The 17,065-nt window shown below is 49.6% G+C and overlaps 1 protein-coding gene across 2 annotated transcripts in view; it reads left to right on the forward strand.

The window, feature by feature from the left end:
• CLEC18C (C-type lectin domain family 18 member C) overlaps nucleotides 1-6,174 on the forward strand; it is a 48,151-nt gene extending 41,977 nt beyond the window's left edge. The window contains exon 10 of one of the 2 annotated variants that reach the window (XM_043526414.1): nucleotides 5,904-6,174. In XM_043526414.1, coding sequence (XP_043382349.1) covers nucleotides 5,904-6,081 — 178 coding nt within the window. In that variant the 3' untranslated portion in view covers nucleotides 6,082-6,174. The remainder of the gene's footprint in view (nucleotides 1-5,903) is intronic. The other variant, XM_043526413.1, reaches the window with a different exon arrangement.
• Nucleotides 6,175-17,065: the final 10,891 nt, after the last annotated feature.

Consider the following 17,065-nt stretch of genomic DNA (forward strand, 5'->3'; position numbering starts at 1 on the left):
GCATTAATGGCAGCGCGTGGAACTGTCCTGGTTTTGTTTTCACTGCGTTGATCTGCTATGGGAAGGGGGGGGTTTGCCTCCCTGCCATGTAGTGAGGCAGAGTTAATGCAGCATGGTGGTGGAGATGTACACACTGTGCTCTCTCAGTGAGACTTTCCTATCAGTGACAACTGTCATTCAGACTGAAAGCACATGGCTGCTCTTTGGGTCTGGAGAAAACACCTCTGCTGGGGCCCTGCAGGAGCAGGCTTGATTCTCCACCTCCAGCTTTAGCGTGTACATTTGATCTTCTGGCTCCTCCTTGCATCATGCTCTGTGCAGGCATCTGTTTTCCAGTCCTTTGTTCTGCAGTGGTTGTGAAGCGTTCCCTCCTGTGCTGTCATCTCTTCCCTCCTGAGGCTGTTTATAGGCACAGCTTCAGGCTCTGGAACAAGATGTCCAGATCCTGCTGTGGAAGTCAGAGGGATCTTCCAACCCTCATGGGCCTAGGCTCCTCCAGATCTGAGGACAGAAGATAAGGAAATAAGATTCTCTTTGTTTAAGAGATTGTGTGCGTCTCCAGGATGGTGAGGGGCAACATACGATCCCACTGCAGGGAGTGGCCTCAAAAACCTTTTGTAGTTCCCTAATTTCAATTTGGGAGAACATTCCATCTCATGTGTGCACCTCACTTATGGTAGCAAGGCACAAATGGGGCCCAGAAGCATTTCTTTACAGGCATTCATTGCCAGCACTCCTGCAAAGCACATCAGCTTTATCACTTCCATTTTACAAAGGCAAAACTGAGGCAGAGGAAGATTCAGTGACTTGCCAGGGTCACCGGGGAGCCTGTGACAGAAGTTATAAAATCATATGAGGGCTGGAAGGGACCTTGGGAGGTCATCTAGTCCAACCCGCTGCTCAAAGCAGGACCAATCCCCAATTTTTGCCCCAAATCCCTAAATGGCCCCCTCAAGGACTGAACTCACAACCCTGGGTTTAGCAGGCCAATGCTCAAACCACTGAGGTATTCCTCCCAGTCAAGGCTCCCAAGTCTCTGCCTGACCCTCAGAACACACTTCCTCCTCCAGGAGAATTCTGTTGGAATCAGCTGGCTTTCAGGCCATGGGTTTTGGAGATTTATCCATTTGAGTTCAAATGTGGCTTGAGTAATAATCTATTCATTACAAGGGAACGGCGCACACACACACACACACACACACACATACCCTGAAATAATTTAAAACAGTTGTGCAACAAACAACCCCCACCTTTGTTACTCTCTTGACATGTGAATTAGCCTCCCAAATAACTGCACAATAATCCCACTGTCCTTTAGCCGAGCCCTTCCCCACCCCCACACAGCCTTGCTGCGCTATTATCCGCTCCAGCTGTTCTCATTTTCACCGAGACTATAAAATCTTCAGGGCACAGGATGTATCTGACTCTCTGTCATAAAGATCCCTGAGCAGCTTTGGTGCTCTATAATCAGAAATAAATAGCAAGCGGGCCATGGGGCAATCTGCCGTTGGTAGGATGCTTGGGGGCCCTGGTGATGGGCGATCCTGCTGCCACTGTCAGCCATGGGGCAGCTCAGTTATCCTGTGGTGGTAGCAGAAAGGACATGCAGTAGAAACAAGCAGCGGCAGTCTGACAGCTCAGACGCTGGCTGCCTAGGCTTGGAGACAGACCAAAGCAAAGATAAACCCTTACCTTCCTTCTGTGTCCTTGCAACTCCTGTGCATGAGCAGGGAAGGATTTGCTGCACTGGTTATGCCTGGCCTGGCCTCTGCTTTCACACGCTGGGACCTTGCAGAGGAGCTAGTGGGTTAGAGCTTGTCTAGCGATTTCCATGCACAGTCAGGGCCAGTGTGAGCAGGCTTCTGCCCTTACCAGAGGCCTCTTCCACCAGCACCACCGCAGCAGCTGCAGCATCCGAGCTGCAAGTCAAGCAAGAGGCAGTAGGGAAGGACTTGACTTTACTAACCAAGGGATCTAGACTGTCCTCAGTGGTAGCAGATGACAGAACAAGGAGTAATGGTCTCAAGTTGCAGTGGGGGAGGTTTAGGTTGGATATTAGGAAAAACGTTTTCACTAGGAGGGTGGTGAAACACTGGAATGCGTCACCTAGGGAGGTGGTGGAATCTCATTCCTTAAAAGTTTTTAAGGTCAGGCTTGACAAAGCCCTGGCTGGGATGATTTAGTCGGGGATCAGTCCTGCTTTGAGCAGGGGGTTGGACTAGATGGCCTCCTGAGGTCCCTTCCAACCCTGATATTCAATGATTCTATGACCCTTCAGTACCTGAAGGCACAGTCAGCCTGCCACGTGCAGCGCCAGCCACACTCAGTGGCATCCTCACCAGCCACGCTGGCGCAAGAGCCCACATGGCTGCTGACTAGTGATTAGGGCACTGGACTGGGACTCAGGAGACCCGATTTGCCACTGATCTGCTGAGTGACCTTGAGCAAGTCGCTGCCCCACTCGATACCTCAGTATCCCCTCCCACTGCTTCTCTATTTAAGTTTTAAGCCCTTCAGGGCAGGGTGCGTCTCTCTGTGCAGCACCTGGCACTACGGGCCCTGAGCTTGGTCACGGCTCCAGGCACTACTGTAACTAGTAATAATAAATCATTCATGCCACTCACTGGGAAGAGCCATCAAGAAACCTGCCATGACCAATCACTTCCCCCACCCTTGTTCTCCAGGATGTTTGCTCCTTCTCACCCACTAGGCCCTGCATCATGACGACGCCTGTATCCTGGTTGCTGTTACTGGCTCAGAGTCAGAGGAGGGGGGCCCAAAACCGGACGCAATACTCCAGATGTGGCCTCATGAGTGCTGAATAGAGGGGAATAATCACTTCCCTCGATCTGCTGGCAATGCTCCTACTAATGCAGCCCAATATGCCGTTAGCCTTCTTGGCAACAAGGGCACGCTGTTGACTCATATCCAGCTTCTCGTCCACTGTAATCCCCAGGTCCTTTTCTGCAGAATTGCCGCTTAGCCAGTCGGTCCCCAGCCTGTAACAGTGCATGGGATTCTTCCTTCCTAAGTGCAGGACTCTGCATTTGTCCTTGTTGAACCTCATCAGATTTCTTTTAACCCAATCCTGAAATTTGTCTAGGTCACTCTGGACCCTATCCCTACCCTCCAGCATATCTTCCCCCAGTAGAGTGTTATCAGCAAACTTGCTGAGGGTGCAATCCATCCCATCATCCAGATCATTGCTTCATGCACACCTGGAAGGTGCCCACTTACCATGGTGCCCAGAATAAAAACTTGAACAGAATCATTTGGGGCCCAAGCAAGGGACAGACTGCTGCAGGAAGCTGATTAATGAAGATGTTGAACAAAACTGGCCCCAGGACTGACCCTTGGGGCACTCGCTTCATACCGCTGCCAACTAGACATGGAGCCATTGATCACTACCCGTTGAGCCCGATGATCTAGCCAGCTTTCTATCCACCTTGTAGTCCATTCATCCAGCCCATACTTCTTTAACTTGCTGGCAAGAATACTGTGGGAGACCATGTCAAAGGTTTTGCTAAAGTCAAGGAATATCACGTCCATCGCTTTCCCCATATCCATAGAGTCTCTGTAATAATAACATAATAACATCATATGAAATTCACCAAAACTTGGCTGATCATACAGTTCTCCTACAGGACCTCTCTGTCCAAGACCCTCGTTCCCTCTGCCCCTGAGAGAAGCTCCAGGCCCTCTTGTATCTTGGATGGAGCTTGCTTGCAGTATACTCATGGCTCCATCTCAGCAATGAGTATACTGCACCCTCATGCCACCATAGCACCTGATAACAGGATGAATCACCAGAGGAGCCCTGAGCCCACAGGTAGGTTCCCAGAGTCTGCCTCCCTGCACATCCCCATAGCAGTGCACAAGGCAAAAAGAGCCTGCAAAATTACTGCTGGAGAGGGAAGTGTAAAGTGAGTCCTATCTTCCCAGACAATCTGGCTCCTGGTGGGGGGCGGCAGGGGGGTCTCCATGGGCTGCCCTCGCCTACAGTCACCACCTCCGCAGCTCCCATTGGCCGGGAATGGAGAACTGCAGCCAATGGGAGCTGCGGGGGTTGTGCCTGCGGGTGGGGGCAGCATGCGGAACCACCTGCCTCTCCCCCACTAGGAGCCACAGCCGGACATGCCAGCTGCTTCTGGGAGTGGGGTGGGGCCAGGGCAGGCAGGAGCCTGCCTTAGCCCCGCTACGCCACCTCCCGGGAGCCGCCTGAGGTAAGTGGCACCCGGCCAGAGCCCACACCCCAAACCCCTCCTGCACCCCAACCCCCTGCCCCAGCCCTGAACCCCCTCCTGCACCCCAACTCCCTGCCCCCCTGCACCCCAACTCCCTCCCAGAACCTGCACCCCCTCCTGCACCCCAACTCCCAGCCTCAGTCCTGAGCCCCCTCCTGCACCCCACAGCCCCTCCCTCACCTCACCCCCTCCCAGATCCCGCATCCTGCACCCCCTCCTGCACCCCAACCCCCTGCCCCAGCCCCTTCCCAGAGCCTGCACCCTGCACCCCAACCCATTGTCAGAGTCCTGAGCCCCCTCCCAGAGCTAGCACCCTCCTGCACCCAAACTCTCTCCCAGAGCCCACACCATGAAACGCCTCCTGCACCCCAGCCTCCTGCCCCAGGCTCAGCCCTCCCACACTCCAAATGCCTCGGCCCCAGCCCAGAGCCCTAACCCCCTGCCGAACCCCAACCCCCTGCTCCAGCCCAGTAAAAGTGAGGGAAGGTGGGGGGAATGTAGTGAGTGGGGCGGGGCTGCAGAGAAGGGGCAGGGCAGGGCGTGGCCTCAGGGCAAGGGTGTTTGGGTATGTGTGATTATTGTTATTTCTACGTTTTCTTTGAGGTAGATCCTGGGTTCCATTTAAATTCAAAAAGTGATCTTGTGCTTAAAAAGGTTGGAGACCACTGGTCTAGGGCACCTACATTAAGGGTTTACAGCTGTGTAACTCCACTGATGTGGGAAACTGCCCTCGTCTAGACAAACCCCCGTCTAGAGGATTAGCTCTGTAACACACCTGCCCCTCTGTGAGAGAAGTTCCCTGCATTGGGATCCAGTTAGCGCAAGCTCCTTCATTCCGAGCAGTGAGGCTCTCGAGCTGCGGGCTTTCACCATGTCTGCATGGCCTGGTTATCCACACAGCACTGTCTGGACTCCCAGAGCCCTGCCCAGTCAGGTACTGGGCTCCCTGTAAAACCAGGGATAGGTTCCCGTCCCTCAGCCATATGGAGGGGGCATCCCCAGGCAGGGCATGGGGGTTTTGCCTGAGCAAAGACCACATGATTTGGCCCTGTGGCTTTTACCATCACGTCTTTAGATGTCCTGTCAAAATAAGAAAGGTGTCATGAAATCAGGAAGGTTTCATGACCACAAGTAGAGCTGGAGTGAAGGTGAGACCTGTCCCACCCCTCAGTCTAAATGCAGCTGAACCTAACGCAAGGAGATCAGCGTGACCTGGCAGCAAGGACTCCAGGGTTCCACTCCTGGCTGCCTTGAGCAAGTCATTTCACCTCCATGCCTCAGTTTCCTCCTTCTGTAAAATGGTGAGAATGATCCTTACCAACCGCACCGGGATGGCTGATAGGGCGAAGGAGTTAGGGATTGTGCAGTGCTTTGGAAATCTAGAAGACTCACACCCCATTGTAGATCAGCCGCGGGCAGTCCAGGATTAGTACACGCTGAACAGCACGTGACACTATACAGGTGGTATTCATCAGAGGAATATAGACAACTCTCTCGCTCTCTCTCTCACACACACACACACTCACACACACACGCCAGGGTGCTTGTGATAGTGACTTGCGCGAAGGAGCATCCAGGTGCCTAGGAGAATGGATTTTGGTGCAAAACGGTGATGCAAGTCACAGCTTCCATTCCGCTCTGTTTCCGTTTTCTCTCTAGCCTCAGAGGTGACTGCGCAACTTTCCCTCAGTGGAATAACGAATTGCAGAGCTCAGAGAGAGGCTGTAACTTGTTTCCAGCGTTGGCTGTCTCCTCGGAAGCATCACATGCCCGCAGAAGAGACATCTGCAGACGGGTGCTTCCACCTGCTGCAATCAAACCTGGCACACCTCAGTGACTTCCCTGGCCGAGGCGCTGAATACAGAGACAGGGAAAAACACACTCAGACCCTCAGGCCACACCACCCCATTTCGGCTCCAAGGAAGAAGTCACAGATCATCAAGCAATTTGTTTTCTAACCATCTCGCAGTGAGTCTAACCGGGAGGAAGAGTGAAAGTTTCTATCCCAGGACAGCAGCAACACAAGGGTCTCAGGTACCTTGTGATGCTGTATAAAAAGGAAAAGAACTAGTTACACTAATGCAATCACCCTCGTTACAAAATGGCAGTAAGTCTTGTACAAAGTGCATCATGTTAGGGTTCGGTGGAAAAGTTATAGTCTGTTAAGAGTGATTATCCTGTTTATATTCATGTATCACCATTGAATCTGACATGATGAATATTGGCTATGTACATATGTGTATATGTCTGCCTTGTTTTCTTGAGTGATACCCCAGGACAGAATTGCATCAAGACTAGCCAGCTTGCTTGCTGGCCCATCAGGGACAATCAGCTCACCCCGTGAGCCCCTCCTGGAGACAGACAGAGCCAATGGCTGCCCCGTGACTCAGAGGCATGTAAGGACATGGGATCTTTTTGCCAGTAACTTTCCAGGCACCTGGGCTGAAAGTATAAAAGGAGACTATGACATTGCTGCTTTGTCTTCATTCCTGCTCCACATATCTGGACAGGATTTCTAACAAAGGAGAGCTTTGAACAAAACACTGATGACCCCCAATCTAATGGGTGAACCAGAGAGACGTGTTACAAGCTAGCAGACTTACCATTATCGCTATTATCCTGACCTACAGACTCTGAAATCTCTTGTAACATACATGATTTCTTTAGCCATTTAATAACTCTCTTTTTATTAATAAACCTTTAGTTACAGTTTTACTAAAGGAATTGGCTGCAGCCTGGGATTTGGTAAGATCTAAAGCAGGGGTCTCAAGCTTCATTGCACAGCAACCCCCTTCTGACAACAAAAATTACTACACGACCCCAGGAGTGGGGATGAAACCCAAGCTTGCCTGAGCCGTGCCACCCCAGATGTGTGGAGGTGGGGGAGGCAAAGCCAAAGCCCAAAGGTTTCAGCCCCAGGCAGGGACCCTGTAACCTGAGCCCCACCACCCAGGGCTAAAGTCCTTGGGCTTCGGCTTTGGCCCCAGCCCTGGGCCCCAGCAAGTCTAAGCCAGCCCTGGCGACCTCATTAAAATGGGGTCCCAACCCACGGTTTGAGAACTGCTGATCTAAAGTATATATATTGACCTAGGGGAGTGGCTGATCCTTTGGGATTAGAAGGACTTTATGTATGATGAATCTGGTTTTCACTAACCTCTCATCGTAAAGACCAGCTGTCTGGGTGGTGGCAGGGGCTGGAATGCCTAAGAAGACTGTGGTTTAGCTTCTTGTTAACCAGTGTGGTGGTACAGGAGTTCACTTTTGTTACTAGCTCGGTGAACACTAATGTTAGAATAACTGCCAGTTTTGGGGGTAACTGCCCTGCTTTGTTTTATCAGGCTGTCCTGCCTTTGGCTTTCTCAGCCGTGATCCACACAAGGCATGGTCCCAATCCTGTCCTGCAGTCTCACTTGGCCACAACGGCACTGAGGCCAGGAACTTCTTGTCGTTAAGCAGTGCTCACCTGATGAGTCGTTTCCAGGGAGGCTGGCACAGGCTGGCTTGGAACCGGTGACCTAGAGCGGGGAGTTTCCATTGCCCGACGCAGCACCCGGCCTTCTACCCAAGCTGCATTTCACAGGCTCACGCACAACAGGCTGCTTGTCTCATGGCTGTGGATTTCCAGGGGATACAGCCCCCCTTTTTCTGATAACAAAGCCAGGCCAGCTTCATGGCAGCCTGTCCCTGCCCACAGGCTCCCTGACCTCTCTGCTCACCCCTTCTTCTCGTGGCTCTCCGACCTTGATCATCTTTTCACCTTGGAAAGCCTGGCGGGGGAGATCCTGAGAGTTCCCCAGCAGAGCAAGAGTTCTCTGACTGCATTTAGTATGGTCTGTTCCTTCCCTGCCCCATCCGGCCAGCCAGGAATGCTGCTGCCCAAAGCTAGCCCTGAAAAGCCAGCTGAGAGCTCTTGGCATTATTAACCCTGATTGCGCCTGATGAAGATGGCCCCCCAGCCGCCGCCCCTCCTCCTCAGAAAGCCCCAGTAGCTTTTCATTTAATCTTCTTTTTCCTTTTCAATTTTATTTTTTGTGTCCTGCTCAGTTGAGCCTTCTATACACAGAGTGTGAAACTCCTCCCCCCACCCTGGCATGGCTTCATTTGTTGCCTTCCAATCCCCTAGCTCTACACAACTGACTTGGGGCAGTTATCTGTGTCAGAGTCACCAGGTTCCCTGGGAATCAGCAAGCCAAGATCCGGGCAGATAGCTGGGGGGCAAGATCCTCAGGATCAATGTGCTCCTTGCACAAGGAGCATTTATTACTGAGGCAGGAAAACAAGAGTAGGTTCCCCACCCCGGGTCTGTGGCTCATAGCCCCCACTTCTCCTGTTCCTTGTAAGAATTGGTGTCATATCAACAAGATGGGAGAGGCTAGGCAAATGAGATGATGCAATAGTGGCATGAATGTAGCTATGCTAACACCCGTGCTTAGTCAGCAGGGAGCAACGCTGTCTCAAGAACTGACTCTAGTCCACTTAAGACAGAGAGCAACTTGCCCTGCTGCTTGCCACAGCTCCCCCCAAAAAAGCCCCATCACAAAACTAACAATAGCACAGTATTCCGTCCAAGACTAAAACTTACTCACATCTCACATGTAAAGAAAAAGAACTGTAAGACAGCACCATCTGGTGGCCACTATCATAACAATATGTATCAGATAAATTTCCCTCTGGGGAGAGGATGGGAGAAAAGAGAGACCTATATATGACAGGTGTTAGTCACATTGCTTCATGCACACCTGGAAGGTGCCCGCTTACCATGGTGCCCAGAATAAAAACTTGAACAGAATCATTTGGGGCCCAAGCAAGGGACAGACTGCTGCAGGAAGCTGATTTAAACCATTACCTGCACCAGAGCCAGAGCCAGTGCAATTGGTGAGATGAAGATTTGGGCCCCAAGTGACCAGGGACAGAGCAAGCAGCCAGTCCATGTGGTACCAGATAAAAACCAGAACACTAGAAATGAGGGGAAACAAAAGAGAGGCAAAGACTCTTAGACCCCTGATGTACTTGAGGACACAAGCTGAGGAACTGCCCAGCATTGTGTCAAATATGCCATACACACAATAGAAAAGATCGTGTGCAGAAGGTGCATTGCCCAGTTACAGCCAAGAATGGCTGTGACATTCTCTACCTTGGGGGAGTGTACTGTAACCCTCATATTCCTCATTTTCATGTAATCGTGATCTTACATATAAAGCATGCCTTGTAAGATATCAGGGAAAGGTTAAGATCTGCTGAAAGTCATTTCTCTATTCATATATGTGTATCATTAATGCATATGGAGTTATGAGAATTGAGTTGTATGGTGGTCACTAAATCATGCTGTAAGTTGGGGAATCAGCCAGATATTAGCTCCCCAGAGGCAACAGCAAGGAAAGTAACCAACACCCGGGTAGGGTGTCAATCCACCCATCAACAATCATTGTCCAGCAAGGGAGCTACAATGCAATGACTCACCTGCAGGAGGCCACACCAGGGGAATTGGTCAACCTTGCCTGGAGACTCAGCAATGCCCACCCAGACATGCCTGGATTTGTGTTGTGGACATGGACTGAGGATATAAAACCGAATTGAGGGGACTGGCATCGGGGTGAAATATGTGTACTATGAACTGCAATATCCAGTGGGGTGAGAAAAACTGCTAAGTCTAGCTGTTGCCCAGTCTAATAGGGTTGAGAGTTTAGACTGCACGCTTATATTTTATTTCTGTTGGTAACTAACTCTGACTTTTTGCCTATCACTTATAGTCACTTAAAATCTATCTTTTGTAGTCAATAAATTTGTTTTACTGTTTATCCTTTACCAGTAAGTTTCTATGAAGTGTGGGGCAAATCTGCTCATGTTTTGCAAAGGCAGGTGTATGTCCACTTTCCATTGATGAAGTGGTGAACCAATTAATAAATCTGCATTGCTCATCTTGAGCAGTGCAAGACGGCATATTCCCGAGGTAGAGTGCTCGGAGCTGGGGGGATTTGGCTGGTGCCTTTCTCTGTGTGATTCATGAGTGGCTCTGGGAGCATTCATGACCAAAGGGCCAAATACAGGACAGAGAGTCGTTGATCCATGTGATTTCAGTAAAGCCATCAAATAGGAACTTTATCCCATGGAAACTCTTGAAGTGGCAGCTAAACTCTCAGAGGCAAAACATTTTTGGTATTAGTGCATTTTGACACTAAGTTAAATGAGAGGAGTCAAACACTAAGCTGATGACTTTTACCCCACCACCACTGGGTTGTTAGAAAGGTAAAGGAATGCCTTTTGGCATTAGCTTTGACCCGGAGGTATTTGAAAGAGTAGATGCACAGATCTGGAATGGGTTACAAGCTGGTGAAGTTATAACCGACGACATTTTAATTTTAACTATGAACATGACAGAGCACAGTCAAAGACTTAGGCACATTGTGTAATGAAGAGAAAGAGACATAACATTCAATTAGTTAAATATTGGCACAATAAACATTATGGTCTTGTTATTATTGTGGTAGCACCGAGGGCTCTAGCTCCATTATACTAGGCACTGTACACACACACCAGATATGGCCCATGCCCCAAAGAGCTTCCTGTCTAGTGGCAGATTATATCCATGATGGCGCTATGACAGTTGACACCAACTAAAGATCTGCCTCGAAGAGCTGACAATCTACATGGGAAATAGATTGAACAAAGATGGTTTAATTGCCGACCCAGATAGAAAACCGTTGTTGAAATGCCCATTCCACAATGTAAAGCCGAACTGCAGAGCTCTAAGGGAGAGACACTATTTGGCAAAATACATTTCAACTCTCTGTGGTCACTTGAGCCTCTTCTCCTGCAAGTACTTGGGCACATGCTTAGCTCTAAGCCTGTAGTAGCCCACTGAAGTCAACAGGACACCTCACAGGCTTAATGTTCAGCACTTGTGTAAGCGTTTGTGGGATCAGGGCCCACCTCCCAGAGGGTATTGCTGGGAAATGACCTTGTCTGGCACTGGGGAGCTAGGTGCATTTGAGCAGTTAATAAAAACACTGATCGCCAGTTTTTAAATATTATGATTTGACTTAACCAATTACCAAATGGCCACTGTGACACCATGCCCAGATTGTAAAAGAGAGGCTGGCAACGGAGTCTGCCTGCTTCACACAGACGTAGGGCTTGTCTACACTGAGTTATTCTGGAATTGCTATTCCAGAATAACTCAGTGAGAACACTCTTAGTCCAGAATAAGAATGCCTTTTTCCTGATTAACAATGGAATTTGGCCAAATTCGGCTTGTGCTGTATCTCCTTTGGGCCCCTCTGCGCTGCTTCCCCGCAGATTCTGCCCAGACCTCAGCCTGGTTGTAGTGACCACCAGTCACTGTCTGTTCTCATGAGTTTCCCCAGCTCCTGCCAGCTCTGAACAGGTTTCCTCCCCACACTCTCCCCTGCATTCAGCTTCCTCTGCTGCTCCTGGTTTCCATGGGGCTGCTGCTTCCGCAAGTGCCAAGTTATTTCCTGGGTCTGGGTCCTCCACAGAATTTCTACCCGTTCCACCTATTGGTCAGAGAAAGGGGATGTTTCAGCATATCCATCCTGGAGGGTTAGAGCACAGCAGAGAGAGTGTTGGATGGGAACAGTAGTTTGCTGTTAGCCAGTACATCTCAATACGTAGGTACAGTACAATGCCCTTGGCATGACAGTCAGACCAACAGGACCGCAAAGTGATAATGACATATCTGACTTTTCTTGATAATGGTAATAAATAAATGCTGGCCGCACCCACAATGTACTAGACACCAGCCAGACACCTCAAGGAAGAGACGTTCCCCAATCCAAAGAGCTTACATCCGAAGGCATCAATCCTACAACAGAGAGCACAATGGCACAACAGTCTGCCCACACTTCGTCCATTGCAGGATCAGCGCCTACGAAAACAGGCAACTTATAATGGGGGGGGGAAGAGCTACAACCCAATGCTGCAGACACCCAGGTGCTTACATTTACTCATATGAGTAGTGCCATTGACTTTATTGGGACTGCTCACCTCCATAAAGTTGAGCGTGTGTGTAAGTGTTTGCACAATCTGGCCAAAAATGTACAATTTTTATACACTGTGCTTTAAAAAAAATACTACTAAATAAATCATATCCCATATCCTGCCCCTCCAGCTATTTATTGTTATCTGGCTAATTTCTTGTAGACCTCATGGAAGCAGTGGGTCTTGCTGAGGGATCTGAAGGCTAGTTAGCAGAAATTCATACAGACACGGAGACCCAGTTTGCCCACAGAGACAGCAGAGTGAGACAACAGATTGAGATCATGTTGGCTACCTAGGGAAGTAATTAATAAAGAGGCCACTTGTACTTCAAGGAGAGATTGATCATTCCAGCACTGCTAAGAAAAGAAGTGCTCACTAAAATACACAGCATCCATTGACTCCAACAATGGGGGTTGGAGAAAGCTCATGGCCTTTACAAATGGAAGCACGGGTGAGAGGTACTTTGGGAGAAGAAGCAACTCCTTAGCATTGTCCAGAAACAGCCTGGCTCTAGCTCGGTCCCTTGTCATGGTTGTATCTGTAGTGTAGACAATCCAAAGAATCAGTGTCCTCCCTTCCCTTGGACTGATGCAGTTCAAGTTTCAACGTTCTTCTGTGATGACCTGTGACATTCTATATCTTGGGGGAGCGTCCTATAACCCCCATATTTCTCATTTATACATAATTGTGATCTTACATATACAGAAGGCCATGTGAGGTATCGGGGGACAGGTTATGAACTGCTGAAATCCACTGTTCTATCTAAATATGTGACCATTAGTGCATATGAAGTTATGAGATTGTGTTGTATGGTTGTCAGTAAAACATGCTGTAAGTTGGGGAATCGGGCAGATATTAGCTCCCCAGAGACAACAGCAAGAAAAGTAACCAACACCAGAGCTGGGTGTCAAACAACCATCAACGGCCATTGTCTAGCAAGGGAGCTACAATTCAATGACTCACCTGCATGAGGCCACACCAGGGCCCAGGGAATTGCTCAATCTTGCCTGGGGACTCAGCAATGCCCACCAGACAAGCCTGGACTTGTGTTCTCCAACCACAAGGGACTAAGGGTATAAAACAGAACACAGGGGCCCCATGCTTGGTCTTTCTCCTGCCCCCACCTATGCTGCAAGCAACAAAGACACTCAGAGAAGAAGACTGAAGACTCCAGCAGAGGAGACTGGCCCAGGTTTATAGGACAAATTTGTATATTAAAGACTGCAATATCCAGTGGGGTGAGAAAAACTGCTTAATCTAAATGTTGCCCAGTCTAATAGGGTTGAGAGTTTAGACCGCGTGCTTATATTTTATTTTATTTTGGTAACTTCTGACTTTTTGCCTATCACTTATAGTCACTTAAAAGCCATCTTTTGTAATCAATAAACTTCTTTAATGTTTATCTTTACCAGTGAGTTTGCTTGAAGTGTGTGGTAAATCTGCTCAGGGTTGCAAAGGCTGGTGTATATCCACTTTTCAGTGATGAAGTGGTGAACCAATTAATATATTTGCACGGCTCGTCTTGTTTAGATGGTATATTCCTGAGGTGCAGTGCTGGAAACTGGGGGAATTTGGATGGTGCTTTTCTCTGTGTGATTCATGAGTGGCTCTGGGAGCACGCATGTAATCTAGCTGGGTGTGGGGCTCCACATGCTGTTGTGCTGAGTGGTAACAGCACCTGGAGGGGTTTGCTGCTGGTCGCTAGCAAGGCATTGTGAGAGACAGCCCAGGCTGGATCGAGTTCAGGGGGCACAGTGGTCCCACAGTCCCAGGCTGCACTCCGGGGATCCCGTCACAGTCCCATTCCTGGTTCCCCAGTTTGCCAAAGCCCTCCAGGAGACAATGCTAAATCAAACCCTGATATTTCTAATGTAAAAACCAAGCAGAAAACAATGTAACCCCTTCAAAAAATTGTCTTTGTACATCACAGAAACCAGTAAAAGGCACTATGACCGGGGGCACTCCCCTCCTGAGTGCCTCCCAGTGGTTGGGTGTGGTACTGCAACCTTTTCCCCATTTCTGGCACCCACTGTAGGTTGCCAACTCGCTAGGCAGGTCTTCAGTGGTTCAGCCCTCTGGCCAAGTCACACATTCAGAGCAGTCCCCTTCCAGGATAGCAGAGAGTTCACCAAACTGCCAGCTCTCACCAGGTCTTCAGCTCTCTGAGCCCTTTAAGTCCAGCTCAGGCTTCTAAAGGAGCCTTGTCCCCTTCTGGGGACTTAGGCCACTTTACCCACGGCTGCTGGGGGAACCCAGGCCCACCCCCTACTCTGGATCCCAGCCCTGGGACCCTACACCCAGCACCCACGTATCACCTAGTTTAAATAATCGTACTGTTTTCCCTAGGCCTCTTCCCACCTGGTTCCTTTATCTTCACCCATTACCTTAAGATTGCAGTTCTCAGGTCCACCCCCTCCCGGCTCCACTCCCCTCCCAGCTTTTAATCCATTGCACACCACTCAAGCAGAGCTCCCTTCCTCCCGCTCCAGTCCCAGCCAGGGGTCTACTCTGCTTAGCCCCTGCAGCGCCTGTTAGCTGAGCCTGCTGGGCTCTGATTGGCTATATCCATGCACGTCTGGAGGACCTGCCTTTGCTGCTCCTTTCCTGGGGCATGGTACAGGAGCACTGCAAGGCCTCAAGCCCAGGACCACAAAGGCCAGGTGCGCTCCATCACAGGCACAAACAACACTGAGTTTTGCTTTGCAGTTCATCTTTAAATAGAACAAAATGTGGGCCTACGTACCTGATCAGTGGCTCATCAATTCCACTGCTCTGCTTACACAGTTAACAATAATGCTTCCTAAAGTACCCCTCTGCCATGCAGCAATCCAGAACAAAATTCATGACGAGTCGGCCTTCTTCTTTATTACTCCTTCCTTTCCCCGTTTCCTAACTCATGTATTGCCTAGCCTCCCCAGTTCTCATAGCTACTTTGGTCAATTCTTTGCATAACACTATCCACATGCTTGGCTGTATAGTCGACATACAGTAACAGGACCCTGCACTCTTTGATCTGAATGCTTAGGGCCGCCAGCTTACTCTACAAAATCATCAAAATATCATGATGTTGTACCATTATGTTGTACAGTTCCGGTTAGTGCAGAGGTTCTCAAACTGTGGTCCACGGACCACCAGTGGTCCACGAGCTCCATTCAGGTGGTCCATGGATAGTTCCCTCTAAGGCGTGCACCTGGGCGGCCACACACGGGAGAATGAAGGGCCGCAGGTGTGGCTCCACTAATTAAGTGCCTGGACCCTGGAGAAGACGCACATGTAAGGTGAGGTGGCGGCCTTGGGGGAAATAGGGGGTAGGTGGGAGGGGGCGGTGAGGTGAGAAGAGGGGGTGGAGGAATTTGGGACATGCAGGGCTGCGGCGGCCAGAGAAGGAGGCGACTTTCCCCAGCTCCAGGGCTGCGGCTGCTGAGGAGAGACAGCCCTCCTTCCCGCCCCAGCTCTGTGGCTGCTGCAGTGGGGGAAAGACCCCCCTCCTTCCCAGCCCCAACTCGGGGGCTGCCATGGCGGGGGAGAGAGGGCACATCCATCACAATTAGAAAGGTAAGGCTACTGATATTAAAATATGAGTTGTGTGCTTTTATTTGTAGAACAATTTTTTTTTAATTATTATTATTTTTTTAATATAGTGCTTTTAGCCAAAGTGCTTTACCATACTTAGCTAATGGTACAAACAATATTTGGAAAAATCATTAAGTGGTCCGCCGAGACCCTCAGCAATTTTCAAGTGGTCTGCGAAAAAAAAGTTTGAGAACCACTGGGTTAGTGTATATATGTTCCAGTGCCCTTTACTGGGTGGAATCAGAATTCCACTGGTGGGTGGGTGTCTGAGAAAGGGGGAAAGAGAGAGACCCCCACCCCTTTTCTGCTCAGATGGCATGGATCAGGAGGTGCAGAGTTCTGTCCCCAGAGTACAGGCATCTTGACATTCTCAGGGGCCATTGTGTGCAGCATGGTGACAACTGTGAAATTCCTAAAGGGTCACAGATCTCTCATGTTGTGATATATTGAACCAATGTTCCATACTACACTGCTCTGTTTCATTTGGGTTCTTATGCCACAACATGTTGATACTGCACTGACCCCAAATCATTTCCAAGACACTACAATGTCCCTGCAAGCCTTGTTCTGAGGAAGGGACTGTCCTGGGCCCTACAAACCAATCCTTCTCCTAGCTTGAAAATTAGACTGTGGTCTCTTTGGGGTAGGGACTGTCCTATGTTTGTACAGCACCTAGCACGATAGGGCCCCGATCCTCACTATGGCATGCTCCTGTCATAATTACAATAACAGGACCATCCCCCTAAAAACACGATATTCTGCAAAAAAGATGTCAACTCCAGCTCTTCCCTCACACATGTCCTCTTGTGCTTCCCAAGAAAAGCAGCGGGCTCTCAAATGTTTGTAATGAGTTCCCCTGTTAGTTGGTTCTGTGGAATTTTGCATGATGTGGCTGATTCTCATGGTGGGCTCATTGAGAACGTGATCTCCAAACCACTTGCGTTTCTGGCTGGCCCAGTGCATGCTCTGAGTTGCCAGGTTGGAGCCCCAAGGGTCTCCAAACTGATGCTCTCATTACATGAGGCCTACTCTGAAGGGGTGAACCTCAGCTGGCTCTGCCCAGAGGAGCACTACGGGCCTAAGATACATATTGTCCCATTGTTTGTTGCACTCTCCTTCCTCCACTAAGAAACAGGAGATTCCAAAATTCTGCCCCGATTTCTTCAGTGCCCGGACACCAAAGATTCTGAAATCCCTTGGGGCCAACCTTGTACTTTATATATTTAAATTAGGGCTGTTGATTAATCGCA

The sequence above is a fragment of the Chelonia mydas genome, chromosome 12 (assembly GCF_015237465.2).
Source record: "Chelonia mydas isolate rCheMyd1 chromosome 12, rCheMyd1.pri.v2, whole genome shotgun sequence".
Lineage (NCBI taxonomy): Eukaryota > Metazoa > Chordata > Testudines > Cheloniidae > Chelonia > Chelonia mydas.